This window comes from Penicillium soppii, assembly GCF_028829465.1.
Source record: "Penicillium soppii strain IBT 18220 chromosome Unknown utg000010l, whole genome shotgun sequence".
Classification (NCBI taxonomy): Eukaryota; Fungi; Ascomycota; class Eurotiomycetes; order Eurotiales; family Aspergillaceae; genus Penicillium; species Penicillium soppii.
This window is the reverse complement of record NW_026643240.1, coordinates 1,750,291-1,775,360: the sequence shown is the minus strand read 5'-3', so window position 1 is coordinate 1,775,360 and position 25,070 is coordinate 1,750,291. Positions and strand designations below refer to the sequence as shown.

At 47.5% G+C, this 25,070-nt stretch overlaps 12 protein-coding genes across 12 annotated transcripts; 7 read left to right on the top strand and 5 right to left on the bottom strand.

Moving 5' to 3' along the window:
• Positions 1 to 727: 727 nt before the first annotated feature.
• N7529_011332 (uncharacterized protein) lies at positions 728 to 2,243 on the top strand (the record flags this gene model as incomplete). The annotated part of the gene is made up of 2 exons (XM_057246858.1): positions 728 to 1,569; positions 1,625 to 2,243. 2 exons carry the CDS (start codon positions 728 to 730, stop codon positions 2,241 to 2,243), a joined length of 1,461 nt encoding a protein of 486 aa, XP_057092207.1.
• Positions 2,244 to 4,405: 2,162 nt separating this feature from the next.
• On the bottom strand, positions 4,406 to 6,773 carry N7529_011331 (uncharacterized protein; the record flags this gene model as incomplete). Its single annotated transcript, XM_057246857.1, has 3 exons — positions 4,406 to 5,234; positions 5,294 to 6,435; positions 6,507 to 6,773. The coding sequence occupies 3 exons, from the start codon at positions 6,771 to 6,773 to the stop codon at positions 4,406 to 4,408; spliced, it is 2,238 nt and encodes a 745-aa protein (XP_057092206.1).
• An 828-nt stretch (positions 6,774 to 7,601) lies between these two features.
• On the bottom strand, positions 7,602 to 8,123 carry N7529_011330 (uncharacterized protein; the record flags this gene model as incomplete). The annotated part of the gene is made up of 1 exon (XM_057246856.1): positions 7,602 to 8,123. The coding sequence occupies one exon, from the start codon at positions 8,121 to 8,123 to the stop codon at positions 7,602 to 7,604; it is 522 nt and encodes a 173-aa protein (XP_057092205.1).
• A 526-nt stretch (positions 8,124 to 8,649) lies between these two features.
• N7529_011329 (uncharacterized protein) lies at positions 8,650 to 10,323 on the top strand (the record flags this gene model as incomplete). The annotated part of the gene is given in 5 exon segments (XM_057246855.1): positions 8,650 to 8,813; positions 8,863 to 9,142; positions 9,196 to 9,663; positions 9,720 to 9,980; positions 9,991 to 10,323. 5 exon segments carry the CDS (start codon positions 8,650 to 8,652, stop codon positions 10,321 to 10,323), a joined length of 1,506 nt encoding a protein of 501 aa, XP_057092204.1.
• Positions 10,324 to 11,513: 1,190 nt separating this feature from the next.
• On the top strand, positions 11,514 to 12,414 carry N7529_011328 (uncharacterized protein; the record flags this gene model as incomplete). Its single annotated transcript, XM_057246854.1, has 2 exons — positions 11,514 to 12,237; positions 12,305 to 12,414. 2 exons carry the CDS (start codon positions 11,514 to 11,516, stop codon positions 12,412 to 12,414), a joined length of 834 nt encoding a protein of 277 aa, XP_057092203.1.
• Positions 12,415 to 13,285: 871 nt separating this feature from the next.
• On the top strand, positions 13,286 to 14,026 carry N7529_011327 (putative cyclin-dependent protein kinase complex component; the record flags this gene model as incomplete). Its single annotated transcript, XM_057246853.1, has 1 exon — positions 13,286 to 14,026. One exon carries the CDS (start codon positions 13,286 to 13,288, stop codon positions 14,024 to 14,026), a length of 741 nt encoding a protein of 246 aa, XP_057092202.1.
• A 190-nt stretch (positions 14,027 to 14,216) lies between these two features.
• N7529_011326 (hydrogen/calcium exchanger domain-containing protein) lies at positions 14,217 to 15,664 on the bottom strand (the record flags this gene model as incomplete). Its single annotated transcript, XM_057246852.1, has 2 exons — positions 14,217 to 14,808; positions 14,862 to 15,664. 2 exons carry the CDS (start codon positions 15,662 to 15,664, stop codon positions 14,217 to 14,219), a joined length of 1,395 nt encoding a protein of 464 aa, XP_057092201.1.
• Positions 15,665 to 16,932: 1,268 nt separating this feature from the next.
• Positions 16,933 to 17,926, top strand: N7529_011325 (signal recognition particle receptor subunit beta; the record flags this gene model as incomplete). Its single annotated transcript, XM_057246851.1, has 2 exons — positions 16,933 to 17,145; positions 17,195 to 17,926. 2 exons carry the CDS (start codon positions 16,933 to 16,935, stop codon positions 17,924 to 17,926), a joined length of 945 nt encoding a protein of 314 aa, XP_057092200.1.
• Positions 17,927 to 18,453: 527 nt separating this feature from the next.
• N7529_011324 (cystathionine beta-synthase CYS4) lies at positions 18,454 to 20,217 on the bottom strand (the record flags this gene model as incomplete). The annotated part of the gene is made up of 4 exons (XM_057246850.1): positions 18,454 to 19,044; positions 19,098 to 19,774; positions 19,837 to 19,871; positions 19,958 to 20,217. 4 exons carry the CDS (start codon positions 20,215 to 20,217, stop codon positions 18,454 to 18,456), a joined length of 1,563 nt encoding a protein of 520 aa, XP_057092199.1.
• A 603-nt stretch (positions 20,218 to 20,820) lies between these two features.
• N7529_011323 (putative beta-1,6-glucan biosynthesis protein (Knh1)) lies at positions 20,821 to 21,969 on the top strand (the record flags this gene model as incomplete). The annotated part of the gene is made up of 4 exons (XM_057246849.1): positions 20,821 to 21,009; positions 21,059 to 21,159; positions 21,235 to 21,841; positions 21,901 to 21,969. 4 exons carry the CDS (start codon positions 20,821 to 20,823, stop codon positions 21,967 to 21,969), a joined length of 966 nt encoding a protein of 321 aa, XP_057092198.1.
• A 291-nt stretch (positions 21,970 to 22,260) lies between these two features.
• On the bottom strand, positions 22,261 to 23,801 carry N7529_011322 (glutamate 5-kinase; the record flags this gene model as incomplete). The annotated part of the gene is made up of 5 exons (XM_057246848.1): positions 22,261 to 23,121; positions 23,182 to 23,277; positions 23,336 to 23,446; positions 23,522 to 23,709; positions 23,762 to 23,801. The coding sequence occupies 5 exons, from the start codon at positions 23,799 to 23,801 to the stop codon at positions 22,261 to 22,263; spliced, it is 1,296 nt and encodes a 431-aa protein (XP_057092197.1).
• Positions 23,802 to 24,033: 232 nt separating this feature from the next.
• N7529_011321 (mitochondrial inner membrane protease ATP23) lies at positions 24,034 to 24,865 on the top strand (the record flags this gene model as incomplete). Its single annotated transcript, XM_057246847.1, has 3 exons — positions 24,034 to 24,265; positions 24,322 to 24,581; positions 24,638 to 24,865. 3 exons carry the CDS (start codon positions 24,034 to 24,036, stop codon positions 24,863 to 24,865), a joined length of 720 nt encoding a protein of 239 aa, XP_057092196.1.
• Between the last annotated feature and the right edge of the window lie 205 nt (positions 24,866 to 25,070).

The window sequence follows — 25,070 nt, the reverse complement described above, 5'->3', positions numbered from 1 at the left end:
TGTAGCTGCATAACATCTCCACAGTAAAACGAGTCCAGTGCGTCGCCAAGAAATGGTCTACAACGTGCATATTCTCTTTTCTCTCGATGACCTCAAACGAAGACCCAATTTTCCCGAACATCGGCTGTAAGACTGAATTACAAATGCCTTGATTCTGTCTGGCTAGAATTGTAGGCGCATGAAGCGTGAAACCTTTTTAAATCTTTTGTTTTATTTTTGTTTTATTTTTATTTGAATCAGATTTAATTTCTCCGGTATGTTGATATATTTCATATCTTTTCCTGCATACGGAGTACATATGTACAATAAATTCATGCATGTGGAGTGTATGACAATGATACTCCCAGTAAAATATAAAAGGACAAAAACATCAATACCGGGATCTCTCCATGATGAATGGCGCCAGAAGAAAAATCTACTCAAACAAAGTGGAGAAGAAATCAACTGATTGATAAAATTCAAATCGGAACAGAATATTACACATTGTACGGAGTACTGTACGTGGATAGACTTGGCAATTCAAGCGAAGTTGGTGTGTATCCACTTGGGTTTTTTTATCTGATCCGCTTTAGATTCTTTTGATTCTCGTTCCGAGCTGTTACGATCAGAAGGAAGAAAAAAAATTATATATTAGTGTGAAACATTTCTACATAAAAGCCTTTTCCCCCTGCAGCACATTTATTATCTTTTCATTCTTTTCTTGAACCTTAAAAAGAACGTGGTCGTCATGGAACCCATTAAGTCAGAGCTTCCCTTCCTCGACATGGTGCCACGCGCCCCCCAAACAGGTCGGTCGCTGTTACGCCCAACCGGTTCCGATGAGATGCACGATCTACTTTGTGTCGGTTTTGGTCCGGCCTCACTTGCCATTGGTATCGCCATGAACGACGCCATGGACCCTGCCCTCGGTGCCAAGTCAGCCTTCAAGCCCAAGGTCTGTTTCCTGGAGAAGCAGGACCAGTTCGCTTGGCACTCTGGCATGCTGGTTCCCGGATCGCGCATGCAGATCTCCTTCGTTAAGGATCTCGCAACCCTCCGCGATCCTCGCAGCAGCTTCACTTTCCTCAACTACCTGCACAACAAGAACCGTCTTATTCACTTTACCAACTTGGGTACTTTCCTACCCGCTCGCGTGGAGTTCGAGGATTATATGCGTTGGTGTGCGAAGCGATTCGAGAATGTCGTCAACTACGGCGAGGAAGTTGTCGAGGTCGTGCCCGGTCAAACGGATGCTCGTGGTGTCGTGGATTATTTCACCGTTGTCTCGCGCAACACCGGTACTGGTGAAATCACCTCGCGCAATGCTCGCAAGGTCGTCATTGCCATTGGTGGTAAGGCCAAGATGCCACCTGGATTTCCCCAGGATCCTCGCATCATGCACTCCTCCAAGTACTGCACCAACCTCCCGCAGATGCTGAATGACGATCTGGCTCCTTATAACATTGCCGTCGTGGGAAGCGGCCAAAGTGCCGCAGAAATCTACCACGATCTGCACCGTCGCTACCCCAACTCGCGGACTACCCTGATCCTTCGTGACTCTGCCCTTCGTCCCAGTGACGATTCTCCCTTGTGAGTCTTCTCTCATCTCAATCTCAAATCGAATCAAGAAGCTAACCAAATCCAGTGTCAACGAGATCTTCAACCCCGAACGTATCGACAAATTCTACAACATGACCGCCGACGAGCGCAAGAAGCGCATCGCTACCGAAAAAGCAACCAACTACAGCGTCGTCCGTCTCGAGCTCATCGAAGCCATCTACAATGATATGTACCTCCAGCGCGTCGAGAACCCCGACGAGACCCAATGGCAGCAACGCATCCTGCCCGAGACCAAGATCGCCCGCATTGAGCACCACAACTCCAACAACCGTATGCGCATCCACGTCAAGTCCGTGAAGAGCGAAACAGAAGGCAAAGAGGTGCTGGATGTCGACGCTATCATGGTAGCAACGGGATACATGCGCGATGCGCACGAGGAGATGCTCGACAACATCCGCTCGCTGCAGCCCGCGGGTGCCAACGGATGGAACCCTGGTCGTGATTACCGGGTTTCACTCGATAGGGCTAAGGTTAGCGCCGATGCGGGCATTTGGCTACAGGGTTGCAATGAGAAGACTCATGGCTTGAGTGACTCTCTACTCTCTGTGCTGGCTGTGCGTGGTGGTGAGATTGTGCAGTCCGTATTTGCAGATCAGTTGGCTGGCGCTTCGGTGCAGGACACCAGAGAGCGTGCTATGCTTTGAATCGGTGAGAATAAAATTACGCGGTTATTTGATTCCCCCTTGGCTGTTTTGGGTGGACATTAGACATCCTGTTTACTTAGAATGATTTCTTTGCATTAATGAGCTATTTCTCTTTTCTATACATCATTCTTACATTTTCTTATATTCTCTTTTTTCTCCTCTTCTTCTCGGTATTCGGCTTAAGCCGCCAGATCTTCAGGGACTGACATAAGTACCTAAGTAGGTAATAAGCACCGATGTCAAGTGGAGAAATGCAGCCCGATATTAGCTGTAGGCACTCCGTAATTCGGGTTTTCACAGAAATACCTAGGTACAACTACATACAATACTTTAGTAAAAAAGAAAGAAAAAATAATAAATTACAATCCCGCCTTTCAACCTTGGCAGAAGAAAAAAGCACGCCAACCGCTATAGCCGAAGGTTTGATGCCGATCGCAACTTGCTATTCTACGTTGCAGTTGGATCTATGTAGTTATTTTACTACAGGTTTTTTGGTACACAATTTCTAATTGTGTTAGCTTCTATAGATATGTATATATGTATATACACGTATCTGCATCTTTCTACATCTATAACACCTAGTCAGCTGCTATGTTAAAGATGTAGGGTGTAAGTAAACATCAAATCAGATAACAGCAAGTGGGCCCTGCATGGATCAGATAACTCGAATTTTTTTTATCAGATCGGATACCTTGGCATATTATTGTTTCTTCACGCGTATGATGTGTTCATTCATCGTGGTTACTATAGTTCAATTGATTCAAAATCCATGGATGATATGAGACATCATTAGGCCTGACCGTAACTTCCAAGGTCAAACTACATCAACTATGGAGTATCTCTATGCCAATCACCTGCCTAGTCGGTCTTCCGTTAGCGAGATGGAGCCGTGCATACGCACTTAATCTTAATCTTTTTTTTTATTTAATTTTCCTTTTCGAGAAATTTACACGAGCATTCCTTGATCCTTTCTGGTTGCCTTTTCTTTTATGTCAGAAATCGTAGTTCCGAGGTTACATACTGCTACCATATACTCCGTAGCAGCATTACCCCGAACAATAAGACCGTAAGCCACACAAATATGCTCAATGTATCTGAGATACATACGAGTGTAGCTACTCACTACTTCCTTGGAACCTCGTGAAGGAATTTTAGCGTAATGTACAATTCCTCACGAATACCTAGGTACCGGGCCTCGTGTTTGCTCCATAGTCCAGGCTAGACCGGTACGGTAGAGACCGAGATTAGATCTTCCCCGATTCTTTGTTTTTTTCTCCCTTTCCGAGGTCCCAATTATACATATCTTCTCGGCTCTAGATTCGGCGATATCGGATGTCTCAGACGAGTCCCGCTTCTATCCCGAGCTGTCGTTCGGTCTTTTCCGCTGGGTTTACTAGACAAAGTATCTTGTAATGCCTTGCTATATACATACTGTACCTGCAACTAAATGGGTCCTATCTTCAGGTTCCATCCTAGCCTTACCGGAGGGTCTTGAAATTGTAAACGAGGTCGATATAGCGTATCGTATAGTATAGAGCGTGCGATACAGTAAGCCGAGACACCATGTCAGGCCACACTGGAGATACCGGTACAAAGCCAAGAGATTCAGGGCTCTATCAAAAGTACCTTGCCACTTACCGGTAGTAGCGTGTGCGCTGGCAATGCAGGTACCTTAGCTGGTATGTATTGTAAATCCGTACACAGCAAATCTGACACATCGAATCTTGAGCGCCAATCGGCTCCTTCGGACGCACGCTGCACAGTGTTTAGAGGCTTTCCCAGGTAGGCATGTTTCCAGAAGCCGGAGTTCGGCCGTAACTGCAGGGCCATGGGAGTCTGATCATCTTATCTGATTTAATGTTTGTGAAACTTGCACTGAAACGTGGGGACATCAGACACTAATTTATCGCTGGATATATATGGATGAACTATATAGTAGTCAGATATGCACCTAACTGACGACTTCGGTTATACACTGGGAGACAAAATGATAGAAGGTAAAGGTTATCGTTCTGCTTAATAGTAAATCATTAATGTCTGTCTGTACATCTAAATGCAAACATTCGTGCCTGCTCAATGCAACACCGCGCTGATTTGCATGAAACAAATATAAGGATATCAATGCATGCGCAACAATAATGCCACGCTCACTGTCGAGCAAACTACACCATACGTTCTGGGTCCTCACCAGCAACGCTGCGGTAGTTCGCTCCCTCGGACCGGCCGGTATGCATGCGCATCGGAGTTTCGTACATATCATGATAATTGATCACCTCGCCGCCGAGCATTCCAGAACCGTTCACACGCTTGCCAAAGAGCGGCGCGGGATCGCACCAGAAGTCGCGGCAGTTTGTGACTACGCCCCGGGAGAAGGGGTTGCGGGGACGAGCCGCTTGGGGCCCATCGCGGAGTCCGTCCTTGGCGGTCGTCCAGAAGGCGTCGATACCGAGAAGGGATGACCATTGGGCGAGACAGCCGTGTTTTCGGCGGGGTGCTGGAGGGCCGAGGAGTGCGGGGTTGGGCCCTTGTCCTGCGGCCGTGAATCCGGCCGTCTCCATTGAGGTGGTTCCAGCCGTCATAGCCGATGCAAAGGCCTGAGAACTGGGGTAGGACCGATCGATGTGGTGGCCTCGCATGTTCTCGTAGGTGGTCTGATTGCGGGAGATCTGGACGAGCTGGACGGCGCATAGCATCGTGACCCAGACGAGCTGGAGAGTGATCCAGATGTTGAGGACTAGGGTGAAAGTGTCGCGAGATGCGTAATCGCACAAGGTGTCGTTGATCACATTACACGTAACATTACTGGGGGCGGGTAGAATGTTGATATCTGCATCTTCGTTAATGATTGATCGACTGATGATGTTGGGCTTGAACTCACAGGCAATGGTCAGCTGCACAAATAGAAGAATACCGACTTCGAGAGAGACTATATAGAGGACAAAATGACGGAGGTTGTTCGACCCCACGCAATTATCAATCCACGGGCAATGGCTGTTCACAGATTAGTAATCAGATCGACTAAAGAAAATCGTGTTAGAGCAAATACATACTGATCGTGCTTCGCAACGCAGCGTCCACAACGCCGACAGTGCTTGCTCCGGAGCGGTTTTCTCGCCATGCAGGGGATGCAGAAGTTCTCCTCGTCAAACTTCCATTGTTCGAACAGCTCCTTGACAACCTCTCTCTGTTGGTTCCTGCTGTTCAACTTGGGGACGTAGCCCGGGTCCTGGACCATAGAGAAGATGTAGAAGTAAGCGGTAGCGCAGAAGAACACCGCGAATAGGATGTTCAGGATCGGGGATGTAGAGTAAGTTGCGGGTAGGACCTTGAAAGCCCAGCGGAGGCCAACCCAGAACAACGTTCCGGCGAAAACACCTGCCAGGTAAGGCGTCTTCTGCAAGATGCGATATTCCGAAGGACCCTTGTTCGCAACTTGCTGTGCAACGTACTGCATCCCGAATACGGTCACCAGCACAAGGGGCACAGACATGAAGATCGCCAAATGACTGAGCATCCAGAGCGCGACCAGAATCGTCAACCAAGGCCACAAAAAGAAGAACTTAGCCATAACACTCTTGTTGCGCATAAAGCTGGACAAGCCCATAGGGGCCACCTTCTGCGTCCCATCAGCCTCGTACCCGCGCTCGTTGAGCGAGCGGTACCAAACGCGCAGGGTGTTCATTTCCTGCGCCACAGTTGCAGGCGACTTTCCATCACGGGTCTTTGCAAAGCGATCGGCGCCGTACTCGAGCAACTTCAAAACGCAGGGCATTGAGCCCTTGACCAGCGCCCAGTGGAGCGGTGTCAGACCACCTTCGTCCATGGCGTTCGCGTTGGCGCCCCAGCGCAGGAACAAATCCACGCACGCGGGATATCCTTTGTACGCAGCCCACATCAGTCCAGTGTGTCCTTGTTGATCAACCACGTCCACGGGAATCTCCTGGTGCAGGAGGAGGACGACCAGGAACGCGTTGCCGTCGATGGTCGCCAGGTGGAGAATGTTGTATCCTTGGACATCAGTCAGGAGGGGGTCTCCACCATTCTGGAGCAAGAGGTTGACAATGTAGTAATGACAGCGCTGCGCGGCCCACATGGCGGGTGTCGCCACCGATTCACCTCCTTTGGCGTTGACATCGGCTCCAGACTCGAGTAGGAATTTGCACATCGCATATTGATTGTTGATTGCGGCCCACTAGAAATGGGGATGATTTTGTCAGTAAACACTGCGGGTTGTGTGAGGGTTGCGCAGGAAATAAAACGAACATGTAATGGTGTGATCCCCTCCTCGTCGCGATAGTTTGCGGTGAACTTCTTGGCTGTGAACAAGTTCTGCATGGCGCCAATCTCTCCCATCCGGGCTAATTGCATCACATCCTCGCCCAGGGGAATTGAACCCTTGGGAGGATCGGGTCGCAAGCTCTTCATCTCCACGTCGTTCGGGGTCTCCTTTCCATTCGGTGCTGACGTGGAACCGGAAGATTGGCCCGGGCTGGGGCCCCGGGATTCTGCTGGTGCTGGTTTGGCGGACATTTCTGTTGGTTCTGTTGTTTCTGTTATTTCTGTCGAGTCTATTGTTGGTATCGGTTGTTGTTGACGCAAAGGGGACTCGGTTCGGAGATTCGGGTTTGAAGCGAGGATCTAAAAGGACATTGCGATTCTCTCACAGGCGCATTCACGGAGTCGTTTCAGGTCGTAAGATAAAAAGCCTCCCAACAGATAGTTACGTTGGGTGATGAGGAAAGTCGATAGGACTTTTTGGCGGTTAACAATTGATGTTTTGCGGAGACGCTAACTTAGACTCCGACTCCGACTCGTCGACTCCAGAACTTCCAGCAATGGACTAGTTATAGTTAATGCCGTTTATGTCGAATGATAAACAGACTTAGAATGTGATATATTCAATATACAACAATCTTTCAAGTCCAAAGTCAAGAAAGTCAAGAACTCCCTTTATTTTTTTTCACAGCCACAGCTGGGCAGGGCTGAATGATTACTCAGCCACAGGCAGCCGCATTTTATCCTGCCTAGGGCTATTTACTTCTTTGTACTCTTCGCACGGAGTGATTTATGACAGTTATAACTGTTATTATAACATTTATCAGGAATATATATCGTATTCTGATCACATTAATCGAAAACTTCAATGAGTTGTAATCTATATGAAGCCCTAGGAACTGGAGCTATCAATCAAAGTATTCTTACCCTACAAGTTCCCTATGATCTATATAAGAGCCAAAAGCAAATCAACTCAACTCAAGTCAAGTCAAATCAAGCCTAGATACTCTACACCAAAGTATTCAGTTGGCATAACTTTCTAACCCATAGGGACCGGTGGCCTCTCTGGTCAAACACTGAAAACTACACCAAGGACCAGGTTCCTGAACTCGATTCATACGCATCCAAAGGTTCATAAAGTTTCGGATTGCGCTGGGCTTGATGTGCCCATTTGGAATCCTCTTCGTTGACTTTCTGCACGAAGTGCAATGCGTAACCATCCACCATGCGATGATTATCCAGAGTCAATCGTCCAACATGCATAGCGAACATCGCATATATTTTCTTGAGCGAGGAAGAAAAATTGGCTTGGTGAAAATCATTCTCGTCAAACTCAGTCTTGTCGAAATTGATCTGCTCAGCGATCTCTTGCATGATGGCTGCGAGGTTGCAGCATTTTCCATGGATGCAGTCGCACAGTTCTTCGAGATCTTGTCCAGCAGAGGAGCAATCCTCTAGTTCTTTGCTCAAACGGTATAGTTCTCTTGCGATTGCAGTACCGTTCTTGTCTTCCAATTGGCGGGATAATACTTCGAGCTTGGTGACGAGGACGTTTCGCTTTTCGATGAAGATCTCGCGTGCTACTTTCATACCGGTTGTCTCCATAATTGCGGTTAGTGTATAAATCTGGGGAAAGGTACTGACCTTATTTTATCGGTGTCTTGGTTTCGAGTCTTGCTTTGTACGGTAGAAAGACCAGATGGTGTATAGCTTCAGATGGTTGAAATTGATAACTATTCCATACACTTCATGGGAAACACCGTTAGCTTTATACTCGAGGATTCAAATTCACTTGTCCTTGTCATAACATCTGGTCTCTCTATCTCTTTGTCTGTAGAAAAAGATATTTATTGAGCTGATATAAAGAGCATAAAGGGACAAAAGACTACGGAACAAATGGTTCTTTCAAAATTATATCTGGTATCACATTGTGCAATTCAGCAAAGATCTAAGTAAAAAATGTATGCTGACACTTGCTAGTTTTTAAAAAAGTAACAATGATGATAATAAATTGATTCTATGCAAGGAAATTCTGCTACAAGTTTATATGTACTCATTTGTGAGTTATCAACTGGCGTATTCCAAGCTCCACTTTCCAATTGTCGTGCCTCCGCACCGCATCAAAACAACAATGATGAAAACCCCGACAGACCAAATTTTGTCAATCCTCAAGGATAGAGACATTTCAATCAGGCGGGATGTGATTGACTCGGCTTTTGAGGATGTCCGGAATGTGGAATGGGCGTCGAAACACCTCCGTCCTGACACCTTACTTTCAAAAGAGGAGCTCGCGCTGTAAGCCCTTCAGCAGTACCCAATTGAGAAATAACACTGATTGAGAAAGATACACCAAGCTCGAAAACTCTGGCACTCTCCAATCCATACTCCGCAACCCAGAACTCGGCGCGACACGGCCAATCCTCGAAGATGACCTCCGGCACGCGATCGAGTCCCTAGAAGCCTCGACTGCAACAATCCAGAAACAGACTGAGACACTGAAATTTCAGTGCGAAAACCTCAATAAGCAATTACTTCGAGAAAACAATGTCGAGCAGCAACGAAGCCGCGATATCGCTCGGCTGCAAAAGAAACATGAAGCCGGCAGACAAAACACTACAGTGGCGGTAGGGAAATATCCGCCACGACAAATCCGTCGCGTGTTGCTGATTCTCTACAGGCCATCGAGCTCTCCGATGAGCTGGAGACCGATTTTAGAAACGCGACGGACAAGTCGGGCGCGGAAAGTAAGAGGATCCTCGCCTCTCTGTCAACCCGGTTGAAGCAAGATGACAAGACTCTCGCGGGTCTGGAGGCCCTTATGTCGAGCATCAAGGTTCGCGACAATGATGCGTCTACGGTGAAGCGTACCAACCATCTAATTGCGATGCTTTCCGACTACGTCGCGGAGGAGATCCACTACCGTCTCGACCGACTATACTTGGAAACCCTTCGTGCAGACTCGAATTCCAGCTCGCTGGATGGGGCTACGAGCACTGCACTGGAAGAAGAGCTCGAGTCTTTGTATCCGGAGATCGAGCTGCTGGCAGAGATGTCGACCAGACAGCAGTTCCACGAACCCATCCTTCGTGAACTTCAGAGAGAGCACGGGCAATTGCGTATGGCGTCCCAGGAGAAATTAGAACAGGTACGGAAACAAAGCTCCTGCTCAGTCCCACGGGATGGCATATTAACTTGCATCAGGCCCTCGACATGTTGATCGAGATGACACTATCCAAGCAAGATCTCGCGAAGCAGCTCGAAGTCCGAGAATCATCCTCAGAGCTGTTGGAACAATTAGCCGCCTTATATCAATCAGAGGCAGGCAGTGAACTCGTGACGCAACCCTCATCACGACGAGAATCTCTGCGACGACGTTCGCTACAGCCCGGTCTCATACTTACTCCTCGCGCCTCCACCACGGTTGCAGTAGCCCAACCAGCATTAGAAACTATGTTAAGGCGCGTTGGAATAGCGCCTGAATCTATACAGGGAGAGAGGGGGGGTCCACGATCTCTACGAGAAGCGCCATTATATGTGCGAGACCCTCAAAAGCCTCAATACTGCAGTGGAGGGTCCTCTCTTGTCTCACTTGGTTCCGTTGGATACTGCATCTCAACTTCTGAGTTCTTCATTGCATATCAATTCCCATTATGAAACTTCTTTGCGTGATCTTTCAGAGGAGAAGTCGCTGTCGGGCCTGGAAGCTGAATTAGTGAGGCTGCAAAATGGGGTCCAAAAGCTCAATTTGGATGTTCTACATCGACGTGATAATCTGCAGGCTCAACTCATTGCGCAGTGGAGATAGAATCGTGGCGGTGCTTTTGTTGGCCAGCATGCATATACAACATACATCATACGTCTCTCTCGGTTTACCGTGGACTCGGGGGTTTTTTCCTATTGCATTGCGGGGCATTTGTTAGGGATCGGAGATCAAGATTCAAATGGTTGGCTGAAAGTCACTGTTGGGGGGTTTTTCACGGCGGCGCCAAACTTCTTTCCCTTTGGGGCTGGAGCTCTGATTTGATCAGCAACCTTGTGGCTTAGGTATGTGGCTGATAGGTCTGCTGTGTCAACCTTTTGATCATGTTCCTATATTCTATGGCCTACATGTTACGAGGTGACTTTGGGAAATGACCGTAACTTACTGTAAAAAAAAAATTGCGCAGTGAACTTGCATATGTCAACCATTCTCGATGGGTGTTGAGCCTGTTCTAGGGTTGGACTGAAGGGTACCTCCCATCAGCGCCTATCTTATATTCCCAGTCCATGATATATCTAGTAGAACAATAGAATTATTCTATTATCTGTGTTTTCTTCATGAAACTTGAATGGACTCGTGACAAAAAAATCCATAATCATAGATAGTTGTTCACCTATAATACCCAGTGACATTCTGTTGGCTGGTTCGCCTTGTGACAGCCCTGCAGGCATCAACACATGTCAGCCACATAGTTAACTATACCACTGGAGAATTACAAGATGGTACACTATTCTACACTTTCATGAATGATATAACTATTATGATTCCCTTTTCAATACACAGAATGCTGCCTATTATCTTGTGTTGGCAATATATTTGAGTATATATATCTATATCTATATAGTGCAATTCTATAGCCAATTCTTTCTGATCTAAACAAAAACAAGTGTGGGCTTTGTTCTATATAAATTCACCCATCTCAAATATCCTACAAAGGCATCACCTGCTTTGAGTCTAGTGACCACTACAATTACCTTTGGATCCAGGTAAGTCCTTTCTTTCTGTTCATTATGCCTTTCTTCCAACCTCTCTTCTTGTCTCGAGTCTTTGTGTGTTCAAATGTCACTGTCTAATATCAGGCCCTATATATCACTTCTTTTTCCCATGTCTTAGATTCCTCGACTTTTATCAAGTTACAAGATCCAGAACCTAACTCAGCGCAGTACACACAGTTCTCGAGCAGTTCATCAAGGTTCTCGTATAGAACTACATCGTACTTACCAACAACCTTGGACATGTACACTATGTACTCGATTTATAGAAGGTCCGGCCTCACAAACCTCCACGAGGCGAACATCAGGGGAGCCAGGCGGCGATGCCGCACGTTCACATCTATGGTGGACCCTCTAAGCAACGAGGATTATCTTCGCAGTGATGAATACCAATATCGGTCTCGGTCACTATACCCTCGTGACAAGCAAACATCCTACCAACAGTATGGACAAGGATATTCTCACCATGCATCATCACTCTGCGATGGGACATATTCTCGCTACACATCATCAAGCCCCTACGATGGGACATATTTCCGCTATACATCATCGTCCCCCTACGATGGGACATATTCCCGCTGCACATCCTCATTCCCCTACGATGGGACATATTCCCGCTATAAATCATCATGGCTCTACGATGGGATATATTCATCCAATGATCAAGATGGCTACTCTCCACAGTACCCTCTGCGAGCCGAACCCCATGTCAAGTGTGAGGAACGCGAGCCACGCAGATCTACCCGGGTGCGCTGGGCTGACCAGGAATCATCTCCTCCAGACGCAACCCGCCTGGATTGTTCCAGTGGAAGACAGCGGTATGAGGTGCGTGTTCCTCGGGAAAATGGAGATTTCAATCATACCCCTTGCAACGAGGAGCGGAAACGACGACCGTATTCATATACACCCGATTCCATGTTTGCAAATCCCATCTTTGAGCGGCAGCGAGCCCCATATTCCTCATCGCGTTCGTATGAGCGGCCAGTCTCACCATCCACATCATTCAGTGACTCGGTCGACTATGAGATTCGCAGTCCACGCCCCCGGTTTTCAGGCCCACCTACAGGCTCCGCACAATATCGCACGGATCAACCTCACATCACAGGAAAGACAAATCTCAGGGAAGCGGCAAGGCGAGCGATGAATCGAGTTCCTGATTATGATAGATATAGATGTTATAGATATAGACCTTCCTGGTAGTTTGGATCTCATCTTTTTTGGGTGGGGAGGGGATATTTGGCGCATTTTGTACTATCAAATATAGACTGGATGTTTCTCTGTCATCGTCTGACTGCTGGGTTTCGCCTGGTTCTTCTGGTATTGGTTTTAGGATCGGAGAACGTTCATAGATCCAATTCATACTGGATGATTCCAAAGTACTTTTTGATAGGGGCAGCATTAGTTGGAGTTTTGGCACGGAAGTTGATACCCAACTTTTTCATTGGTTGATATTCCGTAGTGATTTATGAAATGAATGTTTTTTATGAATATTATAAAGCAATAAAGGAGCAATAGAGTAATAGACTAGAAGGGTCACTAGTGGAGTACTAAGTAGCAGTTCAGTACTCGGAGACCGATAAAGTGGCAAATTCTTATCTGTCCCCTTTTTTTTGCCCCTGGAGTCCAGCCAAATCGTTTGTTGTCTATTCCTTGATTTTGGTTCCTTTAAACTATTTTAATTGGACTCTGGATTTCTGTCTTATTCGACTCTTTTGAAATACAGAATACATCTTGTTGACCCTGTCGATCCGCTTTTCCAAATCTGTGCTTGTTGGGCGCAGTCAGAAATCAGGCTTCATACGTTCCACAACTACTATACACTACCACGCAACCCTCCCCCCCCCCCACCCCACTACGATCCCAGAACATATCTCTTCCCTATCAGCCCATCGTGACCGAGATCCCAATCGAGCTACACCAGAGGCCACAACCCGTGGAAAATGAGATATCAAAACGCACCGTCCACGACCAGGTGCGCCCTTAAATTCCCGCGCGCCTGCGGCCAGTGAACAGCCATGGCCGTCACACAAACAACCACCATGTCCGATTCCGATCGAAATAGCGCAATACTAAAGCTCGGCACTGAAGACTTTGAACCTGCTGCACCTGATTCGTCCCCTTCCGCCGTGTTCGACATTTCGCCCGAGGCTGCATTACACCTGCTATGCGAGAATATCGAGCGACTAGCCGCCATTTTCGCGAACACGCCTGCTGGCACAGACGAGTTAAACCCACACTCTTCAACGCCGCTGGAGTGTGATACACCTGGTGAAGATGGGGTGCTGGAGATGAAACCAGTTGGATTGCATGTGAAGGGCGATAATGAGGTCTATGATCCTGCGCGCGCAACAGAAGAGGCAGTTCAGATGGCCATTCTTTCCAAGAAGTTTTTGTCCAAGAAGGTGCCGCCCATTTCATTGAAAGAGTATCTGCTTCGATTGCATAAATACTGTCCTATGTCTACGGCGGTGTATCTCGCGGCCAGTGTGTACATATCCAAGATGACCCTTGTGGAGAAGGTGCTTAGGGTATTGCCAAAGAATATGCATAGGCTTGTTCTTGCAGGTGTTTGGGTTGCTAGTAAGGCTTTGGAGGACTTGAGTTATTCTCATAGTCGAGTTGCCAAGGTTGGGGGTGTCACTGAGCAGGAGTTGTCGAAACTTGAGATCAGCTTTTGTTTCCTGGCGGATTTTGAGCTGAGGGTTGATGCCCGCATGTTGATGGAGGCCTCACGTCCTCAGTCTGACTTGAAATGATCTCAGTCGCTCTCATCCGTAATCTTGTCTTGCATTATACGACCTAAGCCGGTCATTTTCTCCGGATATCTATTGGAGTTTCATTCCAAACAACATTCAACTTTTATATGTAAATAGTATATTGATATTAAATCCAATGAAAATATGCTGGAACAAACACACACACACACACACACATACACACATACTGTCAAGACTGGTTCGACGAGGCAATCTCCACGCCGGGATAGTACCAAGTGCAAACTGCCACAATGAAATAAACAAGCACACAGAGCGCACCTTCAAGGTAATTGGACTTTCCATCTCGCAAGAAATTGCCAACCACCAGAATTGAAAGCACTAAGAGGACGACCATGAAAATTTCGAAATTCAAGCTCATCTCCTTATCCATGCCCCAACCAACGATGACAGTGAGCGGCGCGATGAAGAGTGCTGTTTGGATGGAGGGTGCCAAGCAGTGGAAGAGCGCAAAGTTGATTTGATTATCCCAGGCTTCGTCAACAGCCGTGAGATGCTCGGCCGCCTTCTCTACTAGAGGCACGAGGATCAAACCGAGGAAGTTGTCGGATACACCACGGGCCACGATATACTCGATTTCTTGCACCAGGAAGTATGCAGACAAACAGACGCAGGTCAATGCAACAGCGATGACGATGATGCATTCTGTCATGGTGAGCTTGGACCTGGCAGCTTCTTCATGCCGGTCTTCGTCGTGGTGTTCGTCTATTTCTAGGATCTCGTCGAAAATGGAGTTGTGGCTGTGGAGATTGAAAAAAAGGTATCTGTTGCGGTGAGTATTAATATCAAAATGTGCTTTTTGTCTGGAATCACTTACGTCAAGAATGCCACCAGCAAAATCACCGAAGTGGCACGGCTAATGGTCAAAGCATATTCGCCCAACTGTTTCAGGGTAAACTCTTCATTGACGCTCCCACGCAACGCGGAGTAAAATGCACTTGGAATTAGCAGTCCAAAGCCTGCGACGAGAAGTAGTCCAGTACCAACTTCACTGACGGCTTCGTGGAAGGCCTGCTCCTCACGTCTGAGACCGCCAACAAAGAAACACATGCCCAGACATAGCAAAAGATTTGCCATGATGGAACCGAGAATAGCGGCCTGAATGACAGGAATATAATTCGCATGTTCCGTCCTGCCATGTTTGTATAACAAGACCATAAACAGCACGAGTTCCACCACAGAGCTCAAAGTGGTTTCAACTAGAATACCAATCATTTTGGGCAATTTCTTGGCTAGCTCTCCACCTGCAAACCCGAGCAGGTTTGCCGAGGGCACCATGGCAATGTAGTTAAGACTGAAGATCCAGACGTGAAGTTCAGGTCGGGCAAAGGCTATGGCAATGGCGGCGGGAACGAATGGCCAGAGGACGTTCACCACCATCGAAAGCGTACAGACACTCCTGAAACATACTTTGAGGAGATGCCACGGGTGCACGCCAGTTCGACCGCTCTCCCCGGCTGTGTCCACGCGAAATAGTCCACGTCGTCTCTTGGAGGTGTTCGAGTTTGTAGGTAAGATCGAGTTTTGCGAACGCTTTTCCTGGACTGTCTTTGACTGATCGCCGTTCCCGCGGAGACGCAGGTCGGCGTTTTGTGAATGGGTTGACCTGATTGAACCCATTTCAGCCTACACGTGTAGGGCAGATTGAGATTGGGCAGAGAATGAGATACAAGGTACCAGACCTTGAAATCAACACAACAAAACAAAAAAGTGAATTAGAGTATATGATATAAATGCAAAGTTTAGGAACAAACACGCTGCAGAAAGGATGAGGATAACAATCTAAAAGCACAATTGAGAAAAAAAAAGCAAAAAAAAAAGAGCAAAGGGCCAGGGAGTGCAAAGTACGGAGTAAGAGTACGGAGTAGTGCGAAGGCTATACAGCTCTGGGCCACACAAAAGAATATGGCAGGATGCGCTGGCACCTAAATGTACCAATCAAACCTCGTATGTTCAATAGCGAAATGGATCAGAGATGGAGCATCTAAGCCAGGGAGGTCTTGGCGCATCCAGCCATGTACAATGTTTTGATGCTTTTCCCGCAAAAGATCGTCGTGACCTCCACCCCTCTCTCACGTCCAAATTTGTGACTGGAAAAATATGATGAGTTGGACTGAGTTCTCATCCCGAGATCATACTGGCCATTTTAACCGATTGGTCTTCAGAATGAGTATGATGTGAGTGAATAGTTGACATATTTCCCTGTCTTTCAGGGATGAAACGCCAATCGGTTGGAGGGGGCAGCTTTGCACAGCCACCCTTGGCTCTGTAGAAAATGTAGCATTAAGCGCCACTTTTTTCTCTCTCTCTCTTTTTTTAACTCTCAGTCAGACGTATGGACATCAATGGGACCAGCAATTGGGTGGACATTTGTGCAGGCTGGGAGAGCTTGATTTAGCTTGAATTTAATCGATCGGTCAATGTAGTGCGCCATTGGGGTGGTATTTTAGCCAATCAATCACAGTGAGTGGGTAGAGATCGACCTAGTTCTTCAGGTCGGTAAACCTGCAGATGCTGGTGTATGAGGTGAAGAGGGAAGTGAGAAACAGAAGTGAGGAAATCAATAGTTATCGAGGTGTATGTAGGTATAGTTGATACCAACCTACTATCTAGACAAATACAGTGCAATCATATACAATCATATATGGATTACGCAGTAAATTTATCCTGTTCTCTATATACGTTGTAACAAATTTCGTAATCGTTAAAACCAGAGTTAATGGTTGCTCTCGAAATTTGACACCTGAAAAGTCAGGCATTGTATCGTACGGTGTGAACTGTCTAGTTATCAATCTGTGGTGGCTCTCACACATCTTCCATCGCCCCATCTCTCCTCTGATTGAGAGAAGAAAGCCCCCAACAACTCAAACGCAACGTCCCTAAAAACCATGTCGACTCAAGCCAACTGGCATTCAGTCACTGGTATTGCCACACTATTACTCGATGGAAACCTAATTGCTATCGCCATCGCTATTCTCTTCACATTCGGTGTACCAATTACCCTCCACATCATCTTTTTCCAAACCGTAGCATCTCCGCCCTCAAGCAACTTTCTACTTTTGGGTCCCAGTGGAGCCGGCAAAACAGCTTTCGCTACATTGGTACGATATCCAGCCCGAAGTATATAACCGATATACTAATATCAACAAGCTCGAAGCCAAGTCCTCCCCCGCCTCCAACAAGTCGCACGCAACCCACACCTCCCAAAAATCCACCTTGGTTACAGTAACCCTCCCACCGACCGTCCCCACTGGCTCAAACCGCTATCGCTCCGTCAATGATCCCTCACTGAAAGAGGCCGTTCGCAACCCCATCAGATACCGTGTCTGTGATACCCCTGGCCATGGCAAGCTGCGCGTCTCACAGGGTCTCGCTGAGCTCCACACTATGGCTAGTTCCAAGGATGTTATGACCAGACTGCGCGGTGTGATCTTCATGGTTGATACCGCTGCCCTGGTGGATGAGACTACACTCCGCGACACGGCAACCTACCTGCATGACGTCCTTCTCGTTCTCCAGAAGCGCGCAAAGAACGGCTCCTCTAGTAAACGGACCACGGAGATTCCTGTCTTGGTCGCTGCTAACAAGCAGGATCTCTTTACCGCGCTGCCACCTGGTTCTGTGAGGGAGAAGTTGGAGGCGGAGATTGAGCGCATACGCTTGTCGAAGAACAATGGCCTGCTGGATGCTGCTGATACCGGGTTGGAGGATGATGAGGAGATTCTTGGGAATGATGAGAACGAGGCCTTCAGCTTTAAGCTGCTGGAGCATGAAGTCGGCGTCAAAGTTGAGGTTGTTGGTGGTGCCGTGAAGGGTGACCAACAGGAGGAGTTTGGGTCTGGGGTTCGTCGCTGGGAAGAATGGGTTGGTATGTGTTTGTGAGTGGACTTAGGTTCATTGTTCATTGTTCATAGTAAATAGCTGGTTCTTTGCTTGTACATGATACCAAAAATTGCCCGGTCGAGAGACAATCTCAACTCTAATACATATATTTAATTATTGCCAGATCAATCTCAGTGTCTCTGTAGCTTGAGCATTGATCTAGTCTTGTTTCGTGTTTAGTGATGACTGACCTTAAAGAAATCTTCGTATTACTGAGTAGACGTCACCCGAGCTCGAACTCAAGGTTAAAACGTGGTGAATTGGAATGAGAACATTGAAAGACCATATGTTATATGTCATATTTTATATGGTAACTGTTTATATATTAAGTATGTATCACATTCAACGCCAGCTTTTGCGCTGCACGATCTAGTTCTATCCAATGTGTTGAATCCCATTGAGAAGCCGTCATGCCAACGCAGGAGAAACGCCTATCCAGTATCATATCCCCAGGAATGTTGAAACCCCACCTAACCAAGCAAAGGTTCATGCGAATGCATTCATTTATAAAGAAGACGGCGTATCATTTAGGCCTTGGGGGTCTCCTTGGACCGTTTCAACATCCAGGAGAGCAAATCCACCTTGGTAACGACAGCCAAGGGCTTCATCACTCCATCCGCGTCCTTCTCAGTGACGACGGCAGCACTGTTCCATTCGAAGAAGCGGTTCAGAACGCTGAGAGGAGTGTCCATAGTGATCTCGATAAATCCACGGCTCCGGGGCAGGGGCTTGGAATCCATCTTGGTCAGATCACGGGGGTCGGTGACGACTTCGGCGATCTTGGAGAAGTCGAACATGACCTCTGAGACGGGACTCTGGCCAGAAGCGCGACCGTGCGTCAGTCGGCTGAGCACGTTGCCCAAAGTGACGAGACCCACAAGCTTGCGGCCAGATGGGGCAAGAACGGGGAGCTGATCGAAGCCTCGGTCGCGCATGACTTCGATGGCGGTCTCGCAAGGGGAGTTTGCTGTTACGGTAGTGATGGGCTTCAAGCGCAGGGCGCTGACCTTGGCATCGGCCAAAGGGTCGGCGTCGGACATGTGGGATTGAGTGGTCGAGGCAACGGCCGGGAGTGAAGGGAGCAGATCGTTGGCTGCGAGCCAGTCATCGTCGGCGAACTTGGGCAGAGTCAGTTTCATGCACCCATTTTAAAGATGGGGGTGTATCATACCTTGGAGAGATAACTTCTGATGCTGTCAGGGAGAACTACAACGACGACATCGTCCTTGGAGAATTTCTTGGCCTCGTTGGCCTTAACCAGAGCAGCAATAGCGCTACCACTGCTACCACCGACCAGCAGACCTTCTTCGGCGATCAGACGTCGAGAGTATTTGAAAGACTCTCGGTCTTCAGTCTTGATCCATTGGTCCACGGCCTGTCGATCCAGAACATCGGGGATGAAATCATATCCGATACCCTCCACCTTATAAGGCTCGTTGGCACGGGCCTCATTCAAACTGGCGGGCAGTGCCAGGATAGATCCGAAGGGATCGGCGGCAATCACCTTGACATTTGGGTTGTGCTTCCTAAGCCCACGGGCGAGACCAGTGATAGTACCACCGGTTCCAGCACCTGCGACAATAGCGCTGATCTTACCGTCGGTTTGGGTCCAGATCTCCTCGGCGGTGCCAAGCTCGTGGGCCAATGGGTTGTTCGGGTTCTCGTACTGATCCAAGATGTGGGCATTGGGCAGTTCCTGTTGAAGACGTTTGGCGACACCGATGTGCGATTCGGGAGAGTCGTATGCGGCCTCGTTGGGGGTTCGAATTATGGTGGCATTCAGGGCACGCAGGACGGCGACTTTCTCAGCGGACATCTTCTCCGGAAGTGTGATGATGGTTTTGTAGCCTAGATGAACCCAATGGATTAGCATATACTGTATGAGCCAGTTCGGACTGTTACAAAGATACCCTTGACAGCACCAACCAACGCCAAACCAATTCCACTGCAATCAAAAATTAGTGTCCAGAATCTTGTATTGCCAACATATAAAATATGGAAGAAGAAAACAATAGCTGCAAAGAGACGTACGTGTTGCCACTGGTGGGCTCAATGAGGGTGTCACCCGGTTTGATACGACCAGAACGCTCGGCCTCTTCGATCATGCGCAAGGCGATACGGTCCTTGACACTACCACCAGCATTGAAGTACTCCAATTTGGCGTAGACGGTAGCATCAATTCCGAGGCTGCGGGGCAAGCGATTCAATCGCACGAGGGGTGTGTTGCCGATCTGCTGGGTAATCGTATCCAGAGTAACCGGTGGGATACCGGGAGCAGTAATAGAAGCCATGATCGCTATAAAAATGTGTACAAGATGAAGTTTTCCAAGGACTCAAGGCGTTTAACGTTCATCATTTGCAAATCTCGGCGAAGATTTTCGCCATTTCGCCCCACCCGAGGGTAACCGGCCGCATTTATCATGTACTAACTACATGTAGTTAAGTTATACTATAAACAAATGTATGTCTTACTTCAAAGTGCTGTAGAAAGCATTAATTATAGTATACACTATGTAAAGTAAAATTGAATACAAGTCATACCTTGGTGTATTTCTATTTACACTAGTAAAACTAGTAAAACCTGTAATAATCCATATTAGTTGAGATTTATGGGGAAAAGTACTTGTTTTGATGGCATTTTAGGGCTAAATATACAGAAGAAGGATATGAGAACAATAACATCGGATCACCACATCATTGAATATAAGACTATCAAAGTCTTTGAATTAATTCCAGACAGTACACAGACCACTCTCTGTTGTTAGCATCACTTTACAAGGGGCAAAAAGAGTCCGGAATGTATGCATACCTAAACACGCTATGAAGGGATGAACTCCCCTACAACGAAATGAGTTTCGAATCTTCGTGTCATCTTCTTGCACAATCATCTCAGCATGCGAATTCAAGCGCTTCCAGTTGCCGCCCTATTACTGTCGGTCTATGGCCAGGCCATCTCACAGATCGCCAATGGTCTGAGTTTTGATGGCGCTGACACCGTGAGATTACTTTGGGGTTTAGACAGCGGGTCCTCTTCGAGTTATGACTTCTATCTCTGCGCTGGGGACGAGAGTAAAGACTCATACGTATTTTTGTCTCTTCAAGCGAATCGTTACAAGAGCTGATCGCGCATAGGATTCCCTGTCGCATGTTATAAAGAATGGCGTATATACTGCTGGTGACATGGTGTCATTCAAAGTCGACCAGGATATCGGTGGGAATGATCCTAATGCATAGTAAGATTCTATCTTTTCTCGGGGTGAATCGCATGCCATCTACCTGCAATTGACTGACATTATATCTTCAAAAAGCTTCCTCAAGATCGTTCTATCAGGCTCACAAGAGTATTGGTCTGGATTCACCTCTCACTTCACCTTGACCAACATGACAGGTTCATTTTCGACTAAGGTAGCCGATGCCATCAAGACCATGCAGCCGAACCCCGCAATCGCCATTCCCTGGCCCCCGGTCCAAGACGATGACCACCTTCTGGAAGCAGCAGAAGTTGCATCCGCCTTCAACATCTCCAGTCTCACAACGACCTCAACAGGGACCGTCTTGCAGTTCCAAACTCCAGCTGCTCATCCTGAATCTGAGCATAGTGAGCTACGGAAACGACAATTCGCCGGCGCTGGCGCCATTGGTGCTGCTGGAGTTGTCGGGGCTGTTGGCGCTGACGTGGAGGCAGCTCCGGTTGCTGCGATTGATTATCATACTGTTCCGTATGGGGAGCAGACTGGTGCAACCAAGTATGCACCTATGCCCAAGAAGGCCGGTACCACGATTGCTACTAGATCGGCTACTCCTCAATATCCGCCTTTCCCATTTTCCATTGCGACTACATATCTGGGTGCACCAACTGTCCAATACACTGATATGGCTTACGCGACATGGACCGCAAAAAGTATTGAAAACACGGTATGTTTAATGTTCATGTTTGGGGTCTTTGGGGATGAATAGCTGATGTCTTTTTCAAGGCTTCTCCTGCTCCAATGCCCACATTGGATAAGAGAATGCAAAAGTGGCTAGATCGTTGGCAAGATTGATTTGTGTCCTAAATCATGCTGTTTGTCACGATCTCGAGCTTTTTTGGAATGGCGCATGGGGTAAGGATTGTTGCAGTGTTGATTTGTGCCTCGACTCACAATTTCAGGGTTCTTCTATTATTTATTGACCCAGATTTTCAATTGATCATCCGATCTAATTTTCGTGCTATATACTGAGGAATAAATCGAAAGAACGATCAATGCTTCAATGGTAATGGCGATCGACCAATGCGGTTGAATGCAGGAAACTTTTATCTATTTTGTTCGTAATGTGCGTATAATGATCTGATGCTATACCAATCGAGGCGACTTCCACTCTTCCAGGGCCGGAGTTAATGATGGAGTTGTGGTATGGCTGGTCTCTTCAGGAAGGAAAGAAATATTTTCTCGCATGGCCACATAGTCGCTATCGGCATAACCAAGCAGCGCTTCGATCTGTGTACTGCGGTGACCTTTGATGTGCGTAATCTCTATGCTTCCATAGTTTACCAGAGCCCTACCGACCTCCTTGGGTTCATCTCTGTGGTGTGGGAAATCGCCATTCAAGGCATCTGGAGATGGTCGTTCAACAACAACTAGTCGCACAGCTTCTTGTTGTCCGAAGTGGCCTTCGACCCCGACAACTCCGGCCGGGAGGAGATTGGCATTATTCAAGAGAGCGTTGTAAGCTCCATGGTCGATGTATAAAGTACCGTGGGGGTAAAGACCATGGAGCAGCCAGAAAGTCCGTGATTGGATGGGGGTATCTGAGCGGATGAAACGGGTGTGAAGAGGAGCACATGGTGCCTCACTTTGGGTAATTGCAGAACCGTTGGACTTAGCCTCGAGGTGTTGCAGGTATTTCACAATCTCGTGGACATTCCCTGGTTTTGAGCTTTTGGTAATAACAGTTGTTACGCCAGCACTGGTTCCGAGCTTTGCAGCTATAATCTTGGTGCTCATGCCTCCAGTTCCGAGAGAAGACCCAGCTGATGAGACATCAGCCTCAAGGGAGGAAATATCGGTCACCACCTCAATGGGTTTTGCGTCTGGATTGGTTCGTGGATTCGCTGTGTAGAGACAGTCGACATCGGTCATCAGGAAAAGATAGTCGGCCTTGACCATAGCCGCTGTAATCGCAGAAAGGGTATCATTGTCGCCAAATTTAATTTCCTGTAAACGAATATCATGTTAGACGGTTGCTTTGCAATTTAACAATGGCTGGTTTCTTACAGAAACGGCTAGGGTGTCATTTTCGTTGACAATCGGAATCACGCCCATATCAAACAATTGCCCAAATGTATTTTGGGCATTGACATATTGGGTTCTCTGGATTGAGTATCAGCATGTATGTTCTGAAATATATCGATCCCTAGTGAGCCCTTACATCGGCGATATCATTCCTTGTCAAGAGGATTTGAGCCACAGGGATACGGAGATGCGAGAATAGATTGTCCCAAAGACTCATCAGTCGACACTGACCGACTGCAGCGAGAGCCTAAATCTCAATTAGTACTGCCTAATTCCAGATGGCCTTTGGCGCCCTGGTTTACACGTATGGTTTGAAACATACCTGTATCCGGGGCAGATATGTTGGTCTTTCGTCCACGTCCATTCTGCGCAAACCGACTCCCACAGCTCCGGAAGATACAAGCACCACTCGATGGCCATCTCTATGAAGCTTGGCGACTGTTTCCACAATCAATGTCAAGATTGACAAGATAGGCTCATGAGTTTTCTCGTCAACAATTGAGCTCGTGCCTATGAAACATCAGTATTCAGAGTGATTCGTCACTGATATAGATCCCCGCACCTAATTTGATAACAATTGTGAGACTGGAGGGGGCCGTCATAGTGAATGTGGAGTCTAATGTACCCAAGTTATCACCAGTAGCTCTCGCGATAAAGGTAAAGATAAATCCAAATGAAGAACCCAAAGGGACTTTCTTTTAGGTGCCCGCAATGATCGGCGGAGGAGTCACTTTGCGTCCGATTCCTGGCGCGATTTCTGCCAGTCACTACCGCCATTTGCGGAGGATCTCGCTTTATCTCGCGCGCAATGCATCACTCGAAAGACCATCAACGATGACAGACTCTCAATCGCCAGGTGCGGCTGCACCCTCAAATGGCAAGCCTGATACCACAGGTTTCATTCCTGGCGATGACACCTGGACGCAATTCCGAAACATCTATTCCATTCTCACGGGCAAGATGTCCAATGAAGGAATAGAACAGTTTCGTGTTGCGCGGGATGATCGCAATGAAGCCGCAGATTGCAAGCGCTGCGAGGATCAGCGTGATTATCTTCTTCAATATAGTGAGTGATGAGTCTTGAAGACATTGGGGGTGGAAATTAATGACCAATCTTTAAAGGCCCTACAATCCGATTCCTCAGCGAGAGCATTAAACAATTAGGAGGCGATCTCCATAACCACAACATTTATTGTCGTCGCTGCACGGACAGAAAAGGTGGTGGCTTTGACCCGGAATATGGCATTCTGATTTGCGCAAACGAGATGAAGGACCAAGGACACCTTGAAGACACAATGGCCCACGAGATGGTTCATGCATTTGACCACCTGAGGTTCAAGGTCAATTGGTCTGATAACCTGCGGCATGCGGCTTGTAGCGAGGTATGTCATGTTATCTCTTCCTGGTCTTGATGGGGCAACTCGCTGACCATATTTAGATTCGGGCCAGTTCACTCAGCGGCGAGTGCAGGTGGGCGCGTGAGTTCTTCCGCAGAGGGCAATGGAAGCTTACACAGCAGCACCAAGAGTGTGTCCGACGGAGAGCTATTCTGTCTGTGAGGGCACGCCCGACTTGCAAAGACGAAGCCCATGCCACCAGGGTCGTCGACGAAGTTTGGGATAGCTGTTTTAGGGACACCCGTCCATTTGATGAGATCTACCGATGATACCACAACCACTTCAGCGTTGTACTATTCTCCACCCTTTTGTATTATAATGAGTTCTTATTTGCATGTACCATATTTCATTGACGGCGTTGGTGGAGAAATAAAATTAAGTACCAGATATGGCGCGCCATATTGCGAGTACCTCTCCCAGCTTGCCTCCAAAACAAAGCCAACACGCCCTGAAAATGCCGAATGAAATGAACCC